The 18,431-nt window shown below is 26.5% G+C and overlaps 1 protein-coding gene across 1 annotated transcript in view; it reads left to right on the forward strand.

Annotated features, from left to right (window-relative positions):
* The window catches only part of LOC136985363 (dopamine receptor 2-like), a 67,864-nt gene extending 53,452 nt beyond the window's left edge, over window positions 1–14,412 (forward strand). The window contains exon 3 of the mRNA XM_067282634.1: window positions 12,555–14,412. Coding sequence (XP_067138735.1) covers window positions 12,660–13,982 — 1,323 coding nt within the window. The 5' untranslated portion in view covers window positions 12,555–12,659 and the 3' untranslated portion in view covers window positions 13,983–14,412. The remainder of the gene's footprint in view (window positions 1–12,554) is intronic.
* The last annotated feature ends 4,019 nt before the right edge of the window (window positions 14,413–18,431 follow it).

Below are 18,431 nucleotides of genomic sequence, written 5' to 3' on the forward strand. Positions count from 1 at the left end.
AATTTATTTAAAAATTTTACAAGCTAATTATCTTAAAATAATCTCTTTTTTATGCCCTAAAATATTTATTAAATAAATCTCATTAAAAATTTCGATTTTTTTCTCCTCTTCTAGCATTAACCCCTTAATTGTATTAAAGCATTATAAAGTGATGGAAGCGGACATTAATCTAATTAAACTTCCGATTATCGATCGAATTTTTTTAATCATAATTTTATTTTCAGAGAACGTTTATATCTGCCATTTGAAATGTAGACACGTGTTCTTGAAATCTGACTAACTTTCTTGTATATTTTCCAAAGAACGAATTTTTTTAATCCAGTTATATATCGAGTTAAAATAAAATTTAAATTGAATAATTAAAAATACATAATTTCTTGACTATTATTATTATTATCGGAGAGAATGACAGAAAAAGAATGAGACAAAGAGAACAAGTAAGTGAAACAGAAAAGAGAACAAATAAGAAACAAAGAGAGAGAGAAGAGAGAATGAGGCAAACAGAGAAAAGTGAGAATGGGAGAGATTTAGAAGAGAAAACAACAGAAACAGAAGAGAGAACAAGTAAAAGAAAAAGAGAGAGAGAAAAAAGAGAACGAAAGCAAACGGAGGAAACTGAGAATGAGAGAGAGAGAAGAGAAAACAAGAAATAGAAAAGAGAACAAGTAAGAAAGAAAAAGAGAAAAAGTGAGTAAAAGAAAAAAAAAGAAAAAAAAAGAAGAGAGAATGAGACAAAAGAGGGAAACTGAGAATGAGAGAGAGAGAGAGAAGTAAGAATAAGACAAAGAGAGAGAAGTGAAAATAAAAAATAGAGAGAGAGAGAGAGAAAGAAAGAAACCAAGAGAAAAGAGAGAGAACGAGCATTAAAAGAGGATTTAATGATTAAGTACGTTTTATTAATTAAAGACGAATAAAATTCTGAATAGAATTTCTTAAATTGTGAAGAAAACCTCATTAATAGAATTTTTCGAGTAGAATTACGCTTTTAACATTAGAAGAATTATTAAATTTTCATTTATAATAAAATACAGAATTGTTTGACACTTAATTACTGAAAATTTCTTAAGCAATCATTAATATTACAAAAGAATAAAATCAATTTGGAAAAGTGTAAAAACGGCAACAGTTTTTGAATTAGAGGAGGAACGGTCTTTAGTGTAAAACTGTCTTTTCACCAAAGTGCTTGACCCTAGAGACTTAGAAGTGATTTATTTTCTTCACTGGAGCAAAAAATACTTACCATTTTAGTGGTAAGTGTTTAACGGAAAATCATATTTAAACTGCTTTACCTTCAATATTTTATTTTAATGATATATCATCTGACAAATCCAGATCTTGAAGGGAAATAAAATGTATAAAGGATTCACAAAACAGAACATGAAATATTGGTTTACTTATATTTCAATAAAAATTTTAAACTATAAATTATTAAAAAGGGTATTAAAAATATATTTGCATTTTTAACACCCGATTCTTTGATCATTAATTTATTATTATTACATTTAAATTTTAATAATGAAAGGAATAAAATATTTTCTACATAATTTTATTCTATTTAAGGAAGAAAATAGCTTATTTTTATTGTATTTTTATATACTTTATTTTCTTTTTAGTCGAAGTTTATTCGAGTGAAATTAAAATGATTTTGAATGAATAAATGCAAAAGGAGAATGTATCTTATCAGGTGGTATCTGTTTTTTTACTTTTTCTTTTAAGTTGAGCAATAGTTGGACGCTTTCAAGTGTATTTCTAATGATTTCAGATACTTTTTATTCCATATTCTTATAAAATATTCAGAATTTCTTATCGTAATTATTTTCTTTACAAAGTAAATAAATCAATAATCAGTTCATTGTATTTTTACCTTTATAATTCAATAAAAATCACTAATGCCCTTTACTAGTACCTAATGCTATTTCTTCAATAAATTATCAAACTATAATTGGGCTTCAATTCGAAAAAAAAATTGTAGACCTATAAATTCCTAGTCTGTCTGTCCTTCCTTAATATCAATAACGGTACTAGATAGATGAAATTCGAGACCAGGTATTGAAAGCTTAGAACAGGGGCCCCGATTAACTATATACGAACCTCCAGTCTAGATCAAAAATCAAGTGATTTCAATTCAAATGTTTCCCTGATGGAGTGACCGGCACAACTCTTTTATTGTCAGGAAAAGTATGATGTACAGGCGCAAGATACTACTAATTTGAGATGAAGAGCATATATTTTAAATTAAATAAATTAAGAATATGATTAAAGAACTGCAGACTTAATTTTTACTCGTTATGTTTAAGTTAGTAGTTATTAAAGTTTAATAATAATCAAAATTTTTTACCAAGACCAAGTTGCAAATCAAGTAAATTAATAAGATTAAATTAATTGCAATTTTTTCCACTCAATTGTTATCGGTAATTATACTTGTTTTCACATACTTATTTTTAATTGTAATTTGTTTATAAAAACATAATAAAAAAGGAAATGTTATCGTATACAATATCCTTTAATTACATGGTTTAAAACCAATAATAAATTGAAGTTTTCGATCCTGGCAGCTATTTAATGCGATTAAAACTCAATTATATCTTAATTTGCTATCTGATGGCTCTTCAGTATCGATCCTTCCATCACTTCTTTAAATACTATCGTCTCTCTTTCCCTTTTCAAAGTTAATTTTTACGTCATTGGTTCTGTAAGAAGAAAAGGTCAAATGATTTTTGTCATATTTTACTTTTGTTTACTTGCAGATATAAATCTCTACCGCATAAAAACATTTTAAATTACTCCCCTTTGAGTTTAAATTGGGTATTTTAATACTTAATAATAATTATTTTTATGTTATCAGTTATGTTTATTTTATAGGAGAACATTTAGCAATTAATTTTAATGTTTAAACAAGTTAATTGTTATTAAATTTGTAGGTTGTCTGTATAATTAATACAAGTTACTAAAGTTTCTCGTTTGTATTGAAATTTATCTTCGACTTTCTTTAGTGTCAATGAAATAAACATGTAATTTATCTGGTTATTAAGAAGCAAGAGATATCATAACAAGCGGAAATCGAACCTGAGCTCTCCAGATAGAGATTTGATTTACGTCAAAATGCCATTCAAACTGTATATACATTGGAAGTTTATCTTTTTATAGGGTTGCAGTTATCAAATTTCAGACCTATGGATTCCCACTGTCGTTCGTCTGTCCGTCCTTCTTTTCTTAATCTCGAGAACAGAATTAGATAGAGGAAAATCGAGACCAGATATGGAAAGTTTAGGGGCCGGAAGCCCGATTAACTATATATGAACTTCTGCTCTGGATTGCGAATAATGTGATTTTTTAATTAAAATATTGATTTATGATTTTTGTGAAACCGTGTTGTATTATTCTTCACACATAAAGTGCAACTAGTTTCATTTTATGATTTATTTTTTTATAATTTTTCACTTGCGTAATTAAGAAATTCTCTTTAATATTGATATTAACATTTATATCTTATTTTATTTCGCCTCTGTTGAAAATATTACGATGAACTTTTATTTATTTACAGTTGTATTGATTGCTAACTCATAATGTAATATGTAGATATGTTGTAAGATGACATTACCATCATAATTAGAAACTTCACTGCCAATTGATGTTACGTTTCAACAAAAATATTGTTACGGTAATTGAATATTAATGCTAATTTTGACTTTCTTCCATTACCCAGCCACTGTTCTATCAAGAGAAAAATTAATGTGTAATTTATAATGATATCTGCTTTGTCGAGTTTCATACTTCCTCCAGCTATTATAATTCGTGTAGAACTGAAATATACGCCAGGTTTATTATATAGTTTAAGCTTACCTAAATTAAAATTCAAATTCTATCATACTTACAAAGTAATTAAATGATTACACTAGAGAAAAAATAAAGTTTGTTTCATTGGGCTGCAATTTTCAAATTGCAGACCTATACACTTCCACTGTCGTCCGTCTGTCCTTCATTAATCTCTACTGAAAGGAGTTAGATAGATAAAAATCGAGACCAGATACGAAAGCTTAAGTTCTAATTAACTACATACAAACTTCCTGTCTGGACTAGAAGTGGCGTGATTTTTTTAAAATCAAAATATGACTAAACATTGCAGCCCGACATTGTGATGATCTCACAATAACACGCATTTGATTTTTTCCCTTAATTTTATTGAGTTTAAACAATATAAATTATCAATATTCTGGAGGGAGCATTGTATTTCTCACAATTAATTGGGAAATTATAAAAAGCACAATAAGATTAACACGATTAGATATAAACTAATTTTTATTTCTAAATAAAACTGTGAGATTTTTTAAATTAAAAATCTATTATAAACAAGAATTAATGGGAGAGATTAGAATAAAATTACAGATTTTTAGGTTACGACACACACATCATACACGTGTATCGATTTATTATATATATATATATATATATATTCTAGAAATCGAAGAATAAGTTTCACGTGTATGATGTGAAAAGTAGACTGCATTAATATTGTAAAAGGTCTGATGTAAATATTATAAACTACACGTCATTTTATTGTGACGTCTAAATGCAGACGTAAAAGATTTTCTCCTTATTCTTAATACGAGAAATATCCATTTCTAAAGCAACTTTTATATTAATATATTCATTATATTAATGTGTTAATTGAAGGATTATGTGTTGACGTGGGGGAGGAAATCTGTTGTCATAAGGTATTTCCTACATGTAATTAAAAATAAATATTGATTGACACGACCATTTTTATTTAGCTTATATATTCAATTTAATAAATATTACACATATAAGCTCATACACATAATTTTATTTCGTATTATAAATCTTAAACCACTTAATTTAATTACAATTAATTACACAAGTGTAGTGCCATTTACAAAGTATCGATTTATTGTTCATATTTTTGAAAATATTAATAAAGATATTCACATTATTTTGTAAATAAGCTGTCAGAAATAAGTAAAAGTGATAAAATTTAAATAAAATTCACTTCTGAGAATTTTTATATTAAAATTTATATGGCAAAGTCTTTCTTAATTGATAAAATATTCATGCATTAAATAATATACAGCTTATTATTACTTTTAATATTTAATGTATCGTGTGATTCATACTCAAAATTTTATGCCATCAAGTTCAACTTTGAGCATACAAATCTGAAAATATTTGTTCTGGATATACTAAAACAAGTTTAAATTATTAAATATAAATAATAAATAAGTCTTGTGTCTTTAATTAACACATCACTGTGTTTCTAAATAGAAAATATACAAGTGAACTACATACTTAATCAGCAAACTCTCCTGATAATTAATAATAATAATAATTCTGGTTTTTTAAAAGTATATTATTAATCAAATTAATATAATTTTTGACATTGCAAGTTAAATATAAAATATGAAAATTATTAAACACGTTTATTCAATATTTTGTTACATAAGTTATCACTTTTATAATTAATAATGCTTGTGATAACGAAACTTATAAATCATTATCTTAATTATCCAATGAATTTGTTATCGTTCCTCATTTTTTACCTTAAATTAATATCAATTTTTCTTCATTTTTACTTATTTATTTATTTACATAAATAAATTCTCGTTTAACTTAAAAAGTAAGACTAATAACAATTAATACATTTTTACTTAAAATTTATAATTAAAATTATAAATAATAATTCTTTATTTTTTAAAATTTTGTATATTATATTCGAAAAAAATTTGTTTATGATTTTCTTCCTCATCTTGCTCATATTCTTAAAGAAATTCTTAAAATAAAATATTAAAATGGTAGAATTTAATTAGAATAAATTTCAATAATAATGTGCCTTGAGAGAAAATAATATTGTATCTGGTCTATTTTACATGATTAAATTAGCAATGTTATTCTAACTTATATGGAGTTTTAATAGCAAAAAATAAATATCATTCGATTATAAATAGCAAAATATTATTGTTTTTTATCTTTAAAAAAATAAAACAAAATAAATACCATTTTTTAAAATAAACTGTGGCTAATATTAGTGCCAATTTACAACCCAAAATTGTTCTAATTTTAATAAATTTTATACATTTCTTCTTTAAATTAAGCTTTTAAACAAATTTCCTATCGAATTTTGTTGTTAGATAATTACAATTTAATTTATTTAAACATTATACAATCTACTCTAAACGATTTTATTGTTTAATATCTTGAAATTGTTTGGACAATTTATATATTAACATTAATAGTTTAATTGTTTAACCACTAAAGAATTAATTAAATTAATAAGCTTTAATAAACTATATAAATTTAACATAATTACTTGGCAGAATTATTGTTTGATGATATCGTAATTAAATTCGAACTGAAATAAATTTACTCGTAGTAAATACTTTCTTCCCCTGAAAATATGCCAATTTTTAGTCTTTATATAGATTTTTAAACCCGTAAAACAGGTGGAAACGTTATATATTTAACATAAACAAATGCTTTAATAATTGTGAAATTTAACAGAAAAATTAGATTTATACTTTAAATTTAAGACCGGAAATATTCGTCAAAATTATGAAAAACAAAAGAGTTGCGTAACTTTTCCGGCATAAAAAATTAAAATCGTGTGTGGCTCCATCTCTTATTAGATTTTTATTTACTAACTTTTTATATTACTAATTATTATAAAATGGATAAAGATGAATTTTGAGAGTGAAGATGAGCTTTATAAAAAATTGTAAATTGCTTCATTAAATCCGACCCTACTCGAGACATGACACATTACTCTCTTTATTTCCTCACCCCGTTGACCTTTAACCTCCAAAATTTAACAGCATTAATGACCCTAATAATGAAACCTCTGTGCAAAATTTCAGAAATTTCTGACGAAAGGTACAAGCTCCAAAGTGGTAAACAAAATTGTGCCCCCCCCACACAGACCAACTTATCTATACGTACAGAAAACACCCCGAACTGTTTTACACTTGTGTTTAAGAGTCTCCTGAGTCCAAAATTTTTGGGTGGTCATTTTTTTGATCGATCTCCATACTTTCCCTGTGTTGTATAACGGCCTGGAAAGTAAAATTAAACAAGATCGACTAGAAATATTTCTAATATTCGATAGAGTTTTGCTTGATCGCATTTTGTCTGATTGGATGTCTTGCTTGGCAAATCCAATAAAGTATCTTGAAAATATTGAATCTACGTTTCACTTATAGTCTTTCTAATTGAAGGAACTTAACTAGGATCTCCAGATGTTTCTTTCTCCTCCAGGATATATAGTTTTTTTTTTTCTTCTTCTTCTTCTTCTTCTTTTTCTTTAATATTGAGCTGACATTTCCTTAAATTCAGTTTTAACATAATTTTAAAAAGATATAAAACAAAATTTCCTGTGAAATAAGATTGCCGTATCAATTTTATAAAGAAATAATTAACTTTCTAGCGAGCATTTGTCGTATCCTCCGCGCGTTATCATCATTACTGATCTATTAATTTTGAAAGATTTACAGTAATGATGCTGTTTTAAGACAATCAATCTTTATTAAGCACGTAATTCTTTAATTACCATATTTAAACAAGATTATTATTTCAATAATTTCTGTCATCATTAACCAAAACAGAATTCTAAATCTGTAGCAATTATTTAAATACTCTCATTTAAATACGTGTGAAGCATTAGTGTTAAATACAAATTTTATCAATAACATAAAGAATATTATTACTTTTCAAGCTGTTATATATAACAAGGGGAAAGTATGGCCATCGGCTAAAAAACGATCCCCAAAAATTTCACATTTTCGGACTCGGGGGACCTTGAAACGTCCAGCAATTCGAAAAAATTTGGGTGTTTTTCTATATATATGGATGTTTGTATGTGAGGAGTGCACGATTTTGTTTACCCATTTTAAAGTTTAACAACTCGTGTGCCTTTTTTCGAAATGTTCTGAAATTTCGCAGGAAGATTTGTGTATTAGGGGCATTGATGTTGTTAAATTTTGGGGGTTAAAGATCGAGGACGTGAGGAGATATTATCATATTTCCAGTGGGATCGAACTTGAAGATCTTACTGGATTTTAGCATTTACAAATTTTTATAAAACTTCTCTCTACCCTAATAATTAACCTTTTTGCCATTTTATAATAATTAGTAATATGAAAAGTTTTTTTTAGTAAAATCTCGTAACAGATGGCGCCATACATAACTTTAATTTTTTTTGCCGGAAAAGTTACGCAACTCGTTTTTTTAATTGTAATTATTGTTAATTTTTAAGAAAAATTTGTTTTTAAAATAGAATAAACGATTCTAACTACGTTAAGGTCCAGCAATAACGAAATTAATCTAAATTTGATAACTATGCACCCCAAATTTATTTATCTTGTTATACGAGAAGCACCAATCAAAATTATTCTTGTAATCAGTTTATTAGGGAAAAGCATTTATTGTATATGGTTACAGATTAATTTATCTCTTTTTTTTCCGTAGATAATTTATATTAGTTTGAAACTGATGAACATATTTCATAAATTATCCCTGAAGAAAACGTATGAGTAGATCTTGTTTTAGTATTCGCTTGTCTTTCATTCTTTGGAGGAGTCGTGTAATGGGAATGAGAAGTTCGATTTGGTTAATCTAGCACAAGTACACAAGTGCCACAAGATCTTAGTCTATACATAACTGTTATCTGACAGGTCCATGGTTAATCTTGAGTTATGTCAACGTAACGGTCCTTCATCTATTCTTCCTTTTATTTGACACCAAATCACTTATTCATTAATTGGAAACACGCTTTATTATTAATACAATAAATATTGCTTAAATTTTGTTATTTACAACGGTAACGCTCAAATTTTTTTATTGGAGAGCCAAATTTTGCTTACGTAAGACTATTTTTATCATTTATAAGTGGGCTCTAAGGCCAAATTTGGCACGAGAGTCATAGTTTGCAGCATAAAAATGTCCTAAATGAGAGATATAACTAAGATTTTCACACTTATCTTATTAAAATATATATTAAAATTATAATTAAAGTGTAATTTTCGTTAAAATATGTTGTAGGAAACTTAAAGTGGATAAAACTTTTATATTAGATGGAACTTTACCAAAATTCCTTGTAATATATTGTGGACTTTTATAGCGTAACAAAAGTTTCTATAAAGAAAGAGAGAATACAAACAGCTGAAAAATACTAAAAAATTCATACTTTTATATCATTTTATATTATTTATAAAGAATAAATAAATAATTTTCACATAAATCAATCGAAGATAAGATAGAAATCGTTAATCAGACTGAAACTTTATCTAAAAACACTTCTTACTTTACAAGAATTAGTAAATAAATGTTGTATAAATGCATATTGTTATTTCTTATTAATTAAAATAATAATAAAAACAAAAATAGAATTTCTTTTAAAATATAATTATATTTATCTCAGGCTTTAATTATATTTATCTGATATCATAATAATGATGTTTATATTTGTAGCCGAGTTTTAATGAATGTAAAATAACTTTTGTTACAAAATTCATTTTAAATGAATGCAATATAAAAGTTGCACTTCGTTGAAGCATTGAAAGAAGTTCCTCTTAATGTGAGAAATTGTGAAGTAATAAGATATACAATCTACAGTTGGGAAATTTATATAAATATTCATGTTTTTCTTTATTTAAAATGAAAAATTACTAGAGAAATCAACGAAATTATTCATAATAGTCTCAGTATTGATGCTTTGTGAGTGCACATGAAGTTTGAAAGAAATCCGGACACTTGGAAAAGATCTGTGTTGACATTTAATTATTCATTTGAAGATTCACATGGTTGAATAATTAAACGACAACACAAGTATAAGCGGGAAAATATTATAAATAAACTTTATTTTCTTTAAAATCAATGCGTAAAACTTCTAAAAATAATAGAAATTAAAATTTATATAATAAGATTTTTATGTCAAATTTATAAATATTAAAAAATTAAGAATAAAAAAGTCATTTGTTTTAAATATAATATAAAATATTAACTTGTGTCTCTCATAAAATACATCTGCAAAGATTTCTTTACAAGGTCCAATTATAGATTTGTAGTGCCATGTTACAAATCAGATAAGAATTAGAAATATATATATTTCTTTTCTTGAATTCTTATAAAGTTTTCTTGGTACATAAAAGCAAATAAAATAGAATTTTTATCTATTTTCTCAAGACTCTTAGCATCAAAGAACCTCGTAAAATATTCAAATAGTTTGGTCGTTACTTGTAAATTTTACAAGTAATTTTAATATTTAACCGGTTATGTATTTTAATATTGATTTTCAATTGTATAAAAGGTGACATTTACACGTTCAAACATTAAAAAAATTTGCATTATATTATTCTATTTATTATTATTTTTTAATTTATCAATACTTCATCCGGATGTGGAAAAATTCTTAATAATTTGATGGTGGTTATAACGATTTCTATTTAATTCCCCTCAAATTTTTGTATGTGTTATTGCAATTAAGGAAGGAAAAATATACGTTAGTATTTTTTTAAAATATAAAATCAGGTAAAATAAATAAATTATATCGATTTACGATCAATCGATAGAATCTTGTACTGTACATGTAATTTTAACGAAGTCTGATGTAAAAGTTATATTTTTGTAAAGTTTTTTCGGTATATCTCGGAGTTTTAGATTATATATTAGGCGATAGAAGCAGAAAGGAGATAAAAATTCCAATAGAGAAATATATACTACTGCACTTTCTGGCAGAAAACTATGATTTAAATGTTGCATTACAAGCTGGCATCATGTCATATCGACAAAAGTGTCAAGTGACAAGTTCCCTTAGCAACTATACTTATCCTCCATAAGGTTATTCCGTTACTAAAATAAATTTAATCTTGTAAAGTTCCACCTCATTAAGAGTTAACAAACTTTGCTTTTGTCTTTCTCATATTTTTACATTAAAGAACGAAGGAGATTCAAATAACAACTTTTAATTTTCTTTCTAAACAATTAATAAATTAATTAATTAAGAAAATTTAATAGTAAATTAAACTTCGAATTGTAAGGTAAATTGTAATTATTACATTTTTTTTCTTTTACTGTTTATATTCATTTATAGTCTCTTTATCCTAATTTAAGCGCGATAAGTGGGATTAATAATTATTATTTTATAAATTTTTAATAAATTAAATAAATCATATTAAAATTTAGTTATTTGTTTAAATATATTTTAAACTTAAATATATAATAATAACTAAATAATAATTAATTTAATAATAATAATAATAATACAGTTCAACCTCAACTATCGGGAAGTTTGTCCGTTAAGTAGAGGTGTTCGCTATTCGGGAGTGTCCGTTAATAGATGTTTGAATGCAAACATTTCTGAAAGATGTTATAATTGTTTACGTTTTATTATAATCAATAAAACTATTAAAAAATAAAAATAGTTATATATATATATGTATTTTATCTTTTCATCTTTTTATTTTAGGTAATCCAAGTTTGGTAAAAGTACACGAAAAATAATAAAATTTCAGAGAGTACTTTAATCATTTAAGTATAGAATGTGAAAAGTGAAAATGTTATACAATATTGGAAAATCGCTCATGCAAAAAGGCAGAAAGTCCTAGAAAAACAATTCTTTAAAACTTATATAAAACTCTAGTCAAAAAATTGCCTTAAGCTTCTACTTAAAACTATACAACGTTATAACTTTATAAAAACTGTCGAAATCAAAAATAAAAAATAAATAAAAAAGTTATAGTGAAGTTTCTAAGAACAGGTTGACTGATATAGAAAACATCTCCTATGTCAAATATCAAGGCTGTTCGTTATAATTAAATTTTTTTTACCTCTCTTCCTTTTTATTTTCTCTACTTTCTAATAAGTTTCTAATGTGTTTGTTTATTACCTTCCAACTTCTTCTTCAAACTAGAATTTAAAAGCGATTAAAATGATAAAAAAAAAAGGTAAATCTCCATTTAAATTTCAACATGGAGAAAGCTAAACGTTAAAAACAATCTCTCAAATGATCACAAGTCTTCAGATGAATAATTTAATTAAAATATGTGAATATTTTAAAACTAATTATTGCACTTTAATTAATAATTGTTTCTCTTAATTGTCGTTAAGATTGTGTTTATTTAAAAGAAAATTGAATAAGGATCCATTCATATAAGTCATTTTTAATATTTAAATCGAATTGACGAATTTATAACAGAGGTTTTCTTGTTTGTATAAATGTATCTTTTGTTTCATGGGAGGTTTTAACCTCGAAACAACGGTTTATTTTATCCACCGTTACATAAATATGTTAATTAATTTCTTCAATGTTTACAGAAATACTTAATACGTGTATAAATAAATTGTGATTTGTATATTTAGCAATATCTGAAATGAAATCTCTACCCTTTAATGTCGCTCTCTACTTTCTCGTGAGGTAGTTTAAACGATGGCTTTAATTCAAGTTATGATAATTAAATTAATTGTATTTAAATTTAAAGCTTTAATAAACGTACAAAAATCTTAAATTATTCAGCAAAATAATGTACGAATGTACATATTTTTCTTTGCAGATTCTTGCTGGCTGGAAGGGTGAAGTTATCGATTTGTCTAATGGAACCGTTTATCTCTAGAATAGAAGTAATTCCCATAAAATAAGCATAAAATAACGTATCGGTATGCAGAATACCACTTTGGAAATTTATGAAAATCTAACTGTTCTCTGGACTAACTACAGCGATGATGACATTAACCGGACGGAATATCTGCATATATTAATTTATAAGAATAATTCGTGGTATGTGAACGTCACAGAAAACATTCCTCCCGGAGATTTCAAAGTGCTTAATTTGGTTTTAGGTGTTGTGTTAACTATGTTCTGTGTAGCCACCGTCTTTGGTAATATTTTAGTTATGGTGGCAGTGGCCAAAGAGCAATATCTCCATTCGGTTACTAACTATTTTATCGCTTCATTAGCTACTGCTGATTGTCTAGTGGGTGCCATAGTGATGCCATTTTCTGTGATCCTGCAAGTTAGAGAAAACTCGTGGCCGTTTGGTAGAGACCTGTGTGACGTTTGGCACTCTTTCGATGTTCTTGGGAGCACCGCCTCAATACTGAATTTGTGTGTGATATCTTTAGACAGATACTGGGCAATAACGGATCCTATTTCTTATCCTAGAAGGATGACCACGACTAAAGCATGCGTTTTAATTGCTTTAGTATGGATTTGTTCGGCTTTGATATCATTCCCTGCAATTGTATGGTGGAGGGAAGTTACTATACTACCTGAAATTCCTAATCAATGCGAATTTACCGAAGACATTGGCTATTTAGTATTTTCTTCGACCATTTCCTTTTATGGGCCTTTGACAGTTATGCTCTTCACTTACTACAGGATATACAAAGCAGCGGCTGCACAAACTCGCTGTCTTAAACTTGGAGAAAAACAGATACAATCTGTTAACGGAGAACACTGCACTTTTTTAACTCTCAGGATACATAGGGGAGGGATGTTGCAACCATCACACTATAAGAGTTCTTACGCGGATGAAGGTGACTATTCGGAAGACGGATACGAAAGAGGTTCGTTGAGGGGTGTTCCTCGACACCTAAAGAACTTTTCTGTTAGTAGAAAATTAGCAAAGTTGGCAAAAGAAAGGAAAGCGGCTAAAACTTTAGCTATTGTTATGGGTGTCTTTATCTTATGTTGGCTTCCTTTTTTTGTAATCAACGTGCTAATGGGAATTTGTCGGGAGAGGTGTCAAATTGATGCCACGTTAATGTCAACCGTAACGTGGTTAGGTTGGATCAATTCGGGAATGAATCCCGTTATTTACGCGTGTTGGAGCAGAGACTTTCGTAGAGCATTTGGAAAACTACTCTGCCCTCAATCTCTGAGGAAGAGACAAAGATACAGAGCGGAATTTTGCAAAACTATTCGTGAAGATGTCAGCATGTCGGGATTTAAATCACCTGCAACCGAAGAAGTTACTTTATGATTTTATTTATTTTTTCAAAGCATTCCCTCTCTCCTTTAAAATGCACAATTAACAGAATTACCATTGCACTAGAATATTCTGCCGACAATACTTTAATGGAGTACATTTGGCAGACTACCAAAAGAAAACACTAATCAACTTCGAATTTTTACAATTATTTTTCCTATGAATAAACATTTTAAACCTAAACACGTTGGACCAATTGCTGAAATGGAAATTATCTACAAAATTCATAGTTTTAATTATAGATCTGTGAGTAACTTACAACTTAAATCCTATTATCCAATCAATTATCATGAACTGTGATTTAGATCAATGTAGGGACGTTCTAGATCACAGTTTTTAGATTGAAATTAATTAAAATTCTTATCAAAAAGTATGAATTAATAAATATAAATCGTTTTAGCAATCGGCCCAAACAGTTTTAGACAGTATAATTAAAATTATTTTCAATAATCTACTTAAGAAATATATTGTGTAAAACAGTGAAAGCCAAAAAAAAGAAAAGTTGTATTTACTGAATTATTGTATTATTAAATTTGTAAAGATTGAAATATTTAAAATAAATCAAAAATAAAGTTAATTTAGTATATCAAGATTTAAGTCCTTAATAATATTAATAAGCTTGAAGAAATTTTATAAAATAATTAACGGTATATTGAATACAATTAATTAATTATTTAAACAATATATTTAATTTTATTCTAGAAGTAAAATTTACTTTTTCGTTGATTATAAACAAGCCATATAATTAATCGAAAAATGCTTTTATTTTCATAATTAAATCCGTAAATACCGTATCCTAATATTTAATTATTTAAAGTTATAAACATGAATTTATGTATATATTAGATAAAAGTAAAATCGAATTAATTAACTTTATGCATATTAAATCACTTTTTAACCATGTAAATAGACTTTATTTAAAGTCTTATCTCAAGGTAAAAATTAAAATTAATAAATTAATGTTTTTTTCTGTTTATAATTATATTAAAAAGTTTTAATTTTTGTAAATCAACACGTGGAAAAGGTGGTGACATTCGTGAGAACTTTCTGTGCATAACTGACCCCTATTTAGGTGTTAGACACGTGAAGAAATTCCGGTAAACTTCACGTGGCCTGGCCATTGTTGAGGCACGAACCCGTATTAAATACACGACAGTTGATAGAAAAGAAAAACATGAGAAAATTTCAACAATAAATCCAACATTTTTAATCTCAGATGCTGTTTCAATTTGTTAAAGTAAGAATTCAGCTATGAAATAGCCGACAAAATAAACATTGGCCTAGTTTTCTCTGTAAACAAATCACGTTTCAAGCAGATTTTATCATCAAAATAATACACTTAAAACTCACTAAATAAGCAAAAAAAAAAAAAAAAAAAAAAAATACAAATAAAATCTACCTAAAAATATTTTAAATTATAATTAAATAGATATTGGTTCAAATATCAAAAATTATAATTAAAAAAATTGCAATTCTTAATTATAATTGAAATATTTTGGAACAAATCTTTATATATTAGCGATTTATAAGTTTTACTCTCAATCTAAAGTTTAAAGAAAATAAAGAATAATTAAATATATATTTAATTTTATCAAATTTTTACCGTTATATATTATAAAGTGCATTATTAATATACAATTTAACTCATAATTAATAGTTAATAATTAAAATTAATTAGTATTTTAAGCAAGTAAATTATCTTTTGTTTATTTTCTGGTTGTAAACAACAGATTTATTTATACATGAATTTTTTAATGTATGCAAAACTTAATTATAAATATTAATAATTAAGAAATATTTGTTTATATTACTATATGGTTAAAATTAAATAGCCGAAATTCTTCAGTTATTCGGTTCTTTTTCGATTCCTGGTTGGCTAATTTCTTAAATTAATATTTCTAAAAACTAAAAATTTAGGTTTTTTTATTAAGAAAATCCAAAATTATGTACAAATTTTACGAGCAAAAATTATTGTGACAACGTCACAATGCCTATATTTTTAATTTATTTAACTTAAAATATATGCTCTCCATTCAAATTAGTAATGTCTTGCCCCTGTAAATCATACTTTTCCCGATAGCAATAGAATCTTGCCGGTCATCTATATAACTCTGTTCTGGGGAAATTTTGAATTGAAATCACGTGACGTGCAATTTAGACCGGATGTCCATGTATACTAAATTGGTCACTCCTACACCTATGCTTTTCAGTCCTGATCTCGTATTTTATCTACCTAACACCGTTCTCGAGATTAAGAAAGGACAGACAGGTAGACAGACAGAAATTTAAAGATCTACGATTTTTTCAATAATTTTAATGTTAATTTACAACACTTAAGAGCCTTTAAATGTATTTTTCTAATAGTACAATTTACATCTTCAAAGTTAATTAATTATATTTAAATCTGTAGATTAATTATATTTATTCTTAAAATAAGATTGTAAAAATAATTATTATATTATTCTATTGTAAATATTCTAAATTAAAATTGATTTAAAATTTAAAAAATTATATTTTATAAACAGTTTTTTTATATTATTATTTTGTATTTAATTAAATTTCTTTATTTACTGTTAAAATAATATTTGATTTAAACTTCTTAAATATAATTATTTAATTTTTGTCATTTAAAACATAACTTAAGAATATTTAATAATTTAAATAAATAAATTAGAACTAAATTTATGTACAGAACATTTATTATAATCAGAGAATTTTCATTTAATAATGTTCGATGGAGTAATTTCTTCATTTCTTAATATCTATCAATCAAATTCGGAATTACGTGATATATAGGAAATTCCATATATATAATATATATATAAGCATTCAAGGTCAGGAGCTTCTCTATTTATTTTCTTTCAGTTCATAGCAAGGATCTTGTTAAATGCACAGTCAATAAATTTCTATTAAACACACAGCTTCCTTGACCCATGGACATATTCCCCAAGGCTGGATAATCTATTGACACATTTGCAATCATTTATTGAGGAGAAAATAATACCAGAGGAAGTCTAATTAATTATTATGTGGAATTCCTTTGAAGCATTCTTTGATCTGTTATTTTTTTAATAGGGTCCCATCAAAAAGGATTTATTTCAGTTGATGGATACTTCTTATCGAAAAATTCTTGTGAAGTATGATAAACTGAAGGAGTATCGAAATTGAAGACTTCTTTTGATGAATACTTGTTACAGAGCATCCATTGATCAGTTCTAATAAATCCGATTTGATGAGAGTTTTTAGCCTTAGAACAAGTGATGCAAATTTATCTCTACAATTCTTTTCGAGTGTTTTCTTTTTTCCGAAAGATTTCTCGTCGAATTTATATAATTGTAGATATTTCTTAGTTCTAATGTCAACAATACTGTTACGATTATTACTTTTTTTAAAGACTCTTTCCGTTCTGTGGCACTAACAGTACCTTTGTTTAACGATCCCATTATAGGTTCGACCAGGTCCACAATGGGGTAGCCAGGTTGTAAGCGAAGGGTCCTCAGAGGAGGCCCTCCTCTGGAATCACGTAAAAACTCCACAAATTATAACCTTAAAAGTGATTGAGATATGTAACCTTACCTTATACCCTCGACCTTAAATTTAATCTATCATCTACGTGTTAAAAACTCCAAAAATTAAATAATGCAATTATTCCTTCCAAGCTTTGTTCCCTAGAAAATTTTCTCGACATATCTAGGTGGACCACCCTCAAAAAATTCTTCAAGTTTTCGACCCATCCAGATTCAATCCCCGATAGGTAGGATGCCATCTTATTCTCTCGGTTATCCGGCCGTCACACACAATTATACTACTATTATATTATATCTATTATACTAATCTATACTATTTATACTAATCTATCTTAATCTAATCTATTATACTATCGTTACTATTATATTAATCGTGCTTACAATTAATTATAGTGCGTTTTTTTCCTAATATCGATGATTATAGTTGACTCAATGATAATACATTAAAACTCGAAGATGTATTTACAATTAATCACCCTAATTACAATTTATAGATAATAAAAATAAACTTTTTAAAGAGTTTAGTATAATAAATTAAACAATATAAGAGGAATATGCAATCTGTAACCTTGTCTACTCTAAAAACAATTGCTGTTTTGTATGAGCTAGGTGAAAGCAATTATTGTTAGTCGAATTTTTTCAATAATTGCTCTGTGTTTTAATAATTTAACGAATAAATAACAAAATAAACGTTTCTTAAAGTTTTTATTTGCAACTTTTTAAAAAGTCGTGTTTAAGCATAAAATTATTTTAACAACACTGAATTCTAAGTATTTTTGTCTTGTAAAATCATCGGACTTTGACTCATAAAATTGTCTGTAATAGATTCAGTTTCGTATTAAACTACTTAGTTTCCAATAATTCTCCTTAATTTCGAATATTTTCATCCTGTTTAAAACGACGTAGATACTATTTT

Source organism: Centruroides vittatus, unplaced genomic scaffold (assembly GCF_030686945.1).
Source record: "Centruroides vittatus isolate TY-2023 unplaced genomic scaffold, ASM3068694v2 contig_962, whole genome shotgun sequence".
Taxonomy (NCBI): Eukaryota; Metazoa; Arthropoda; class Arachnida; order Scorpiones; family Buthidae; genus Centruroides; species Centruroides vittatus.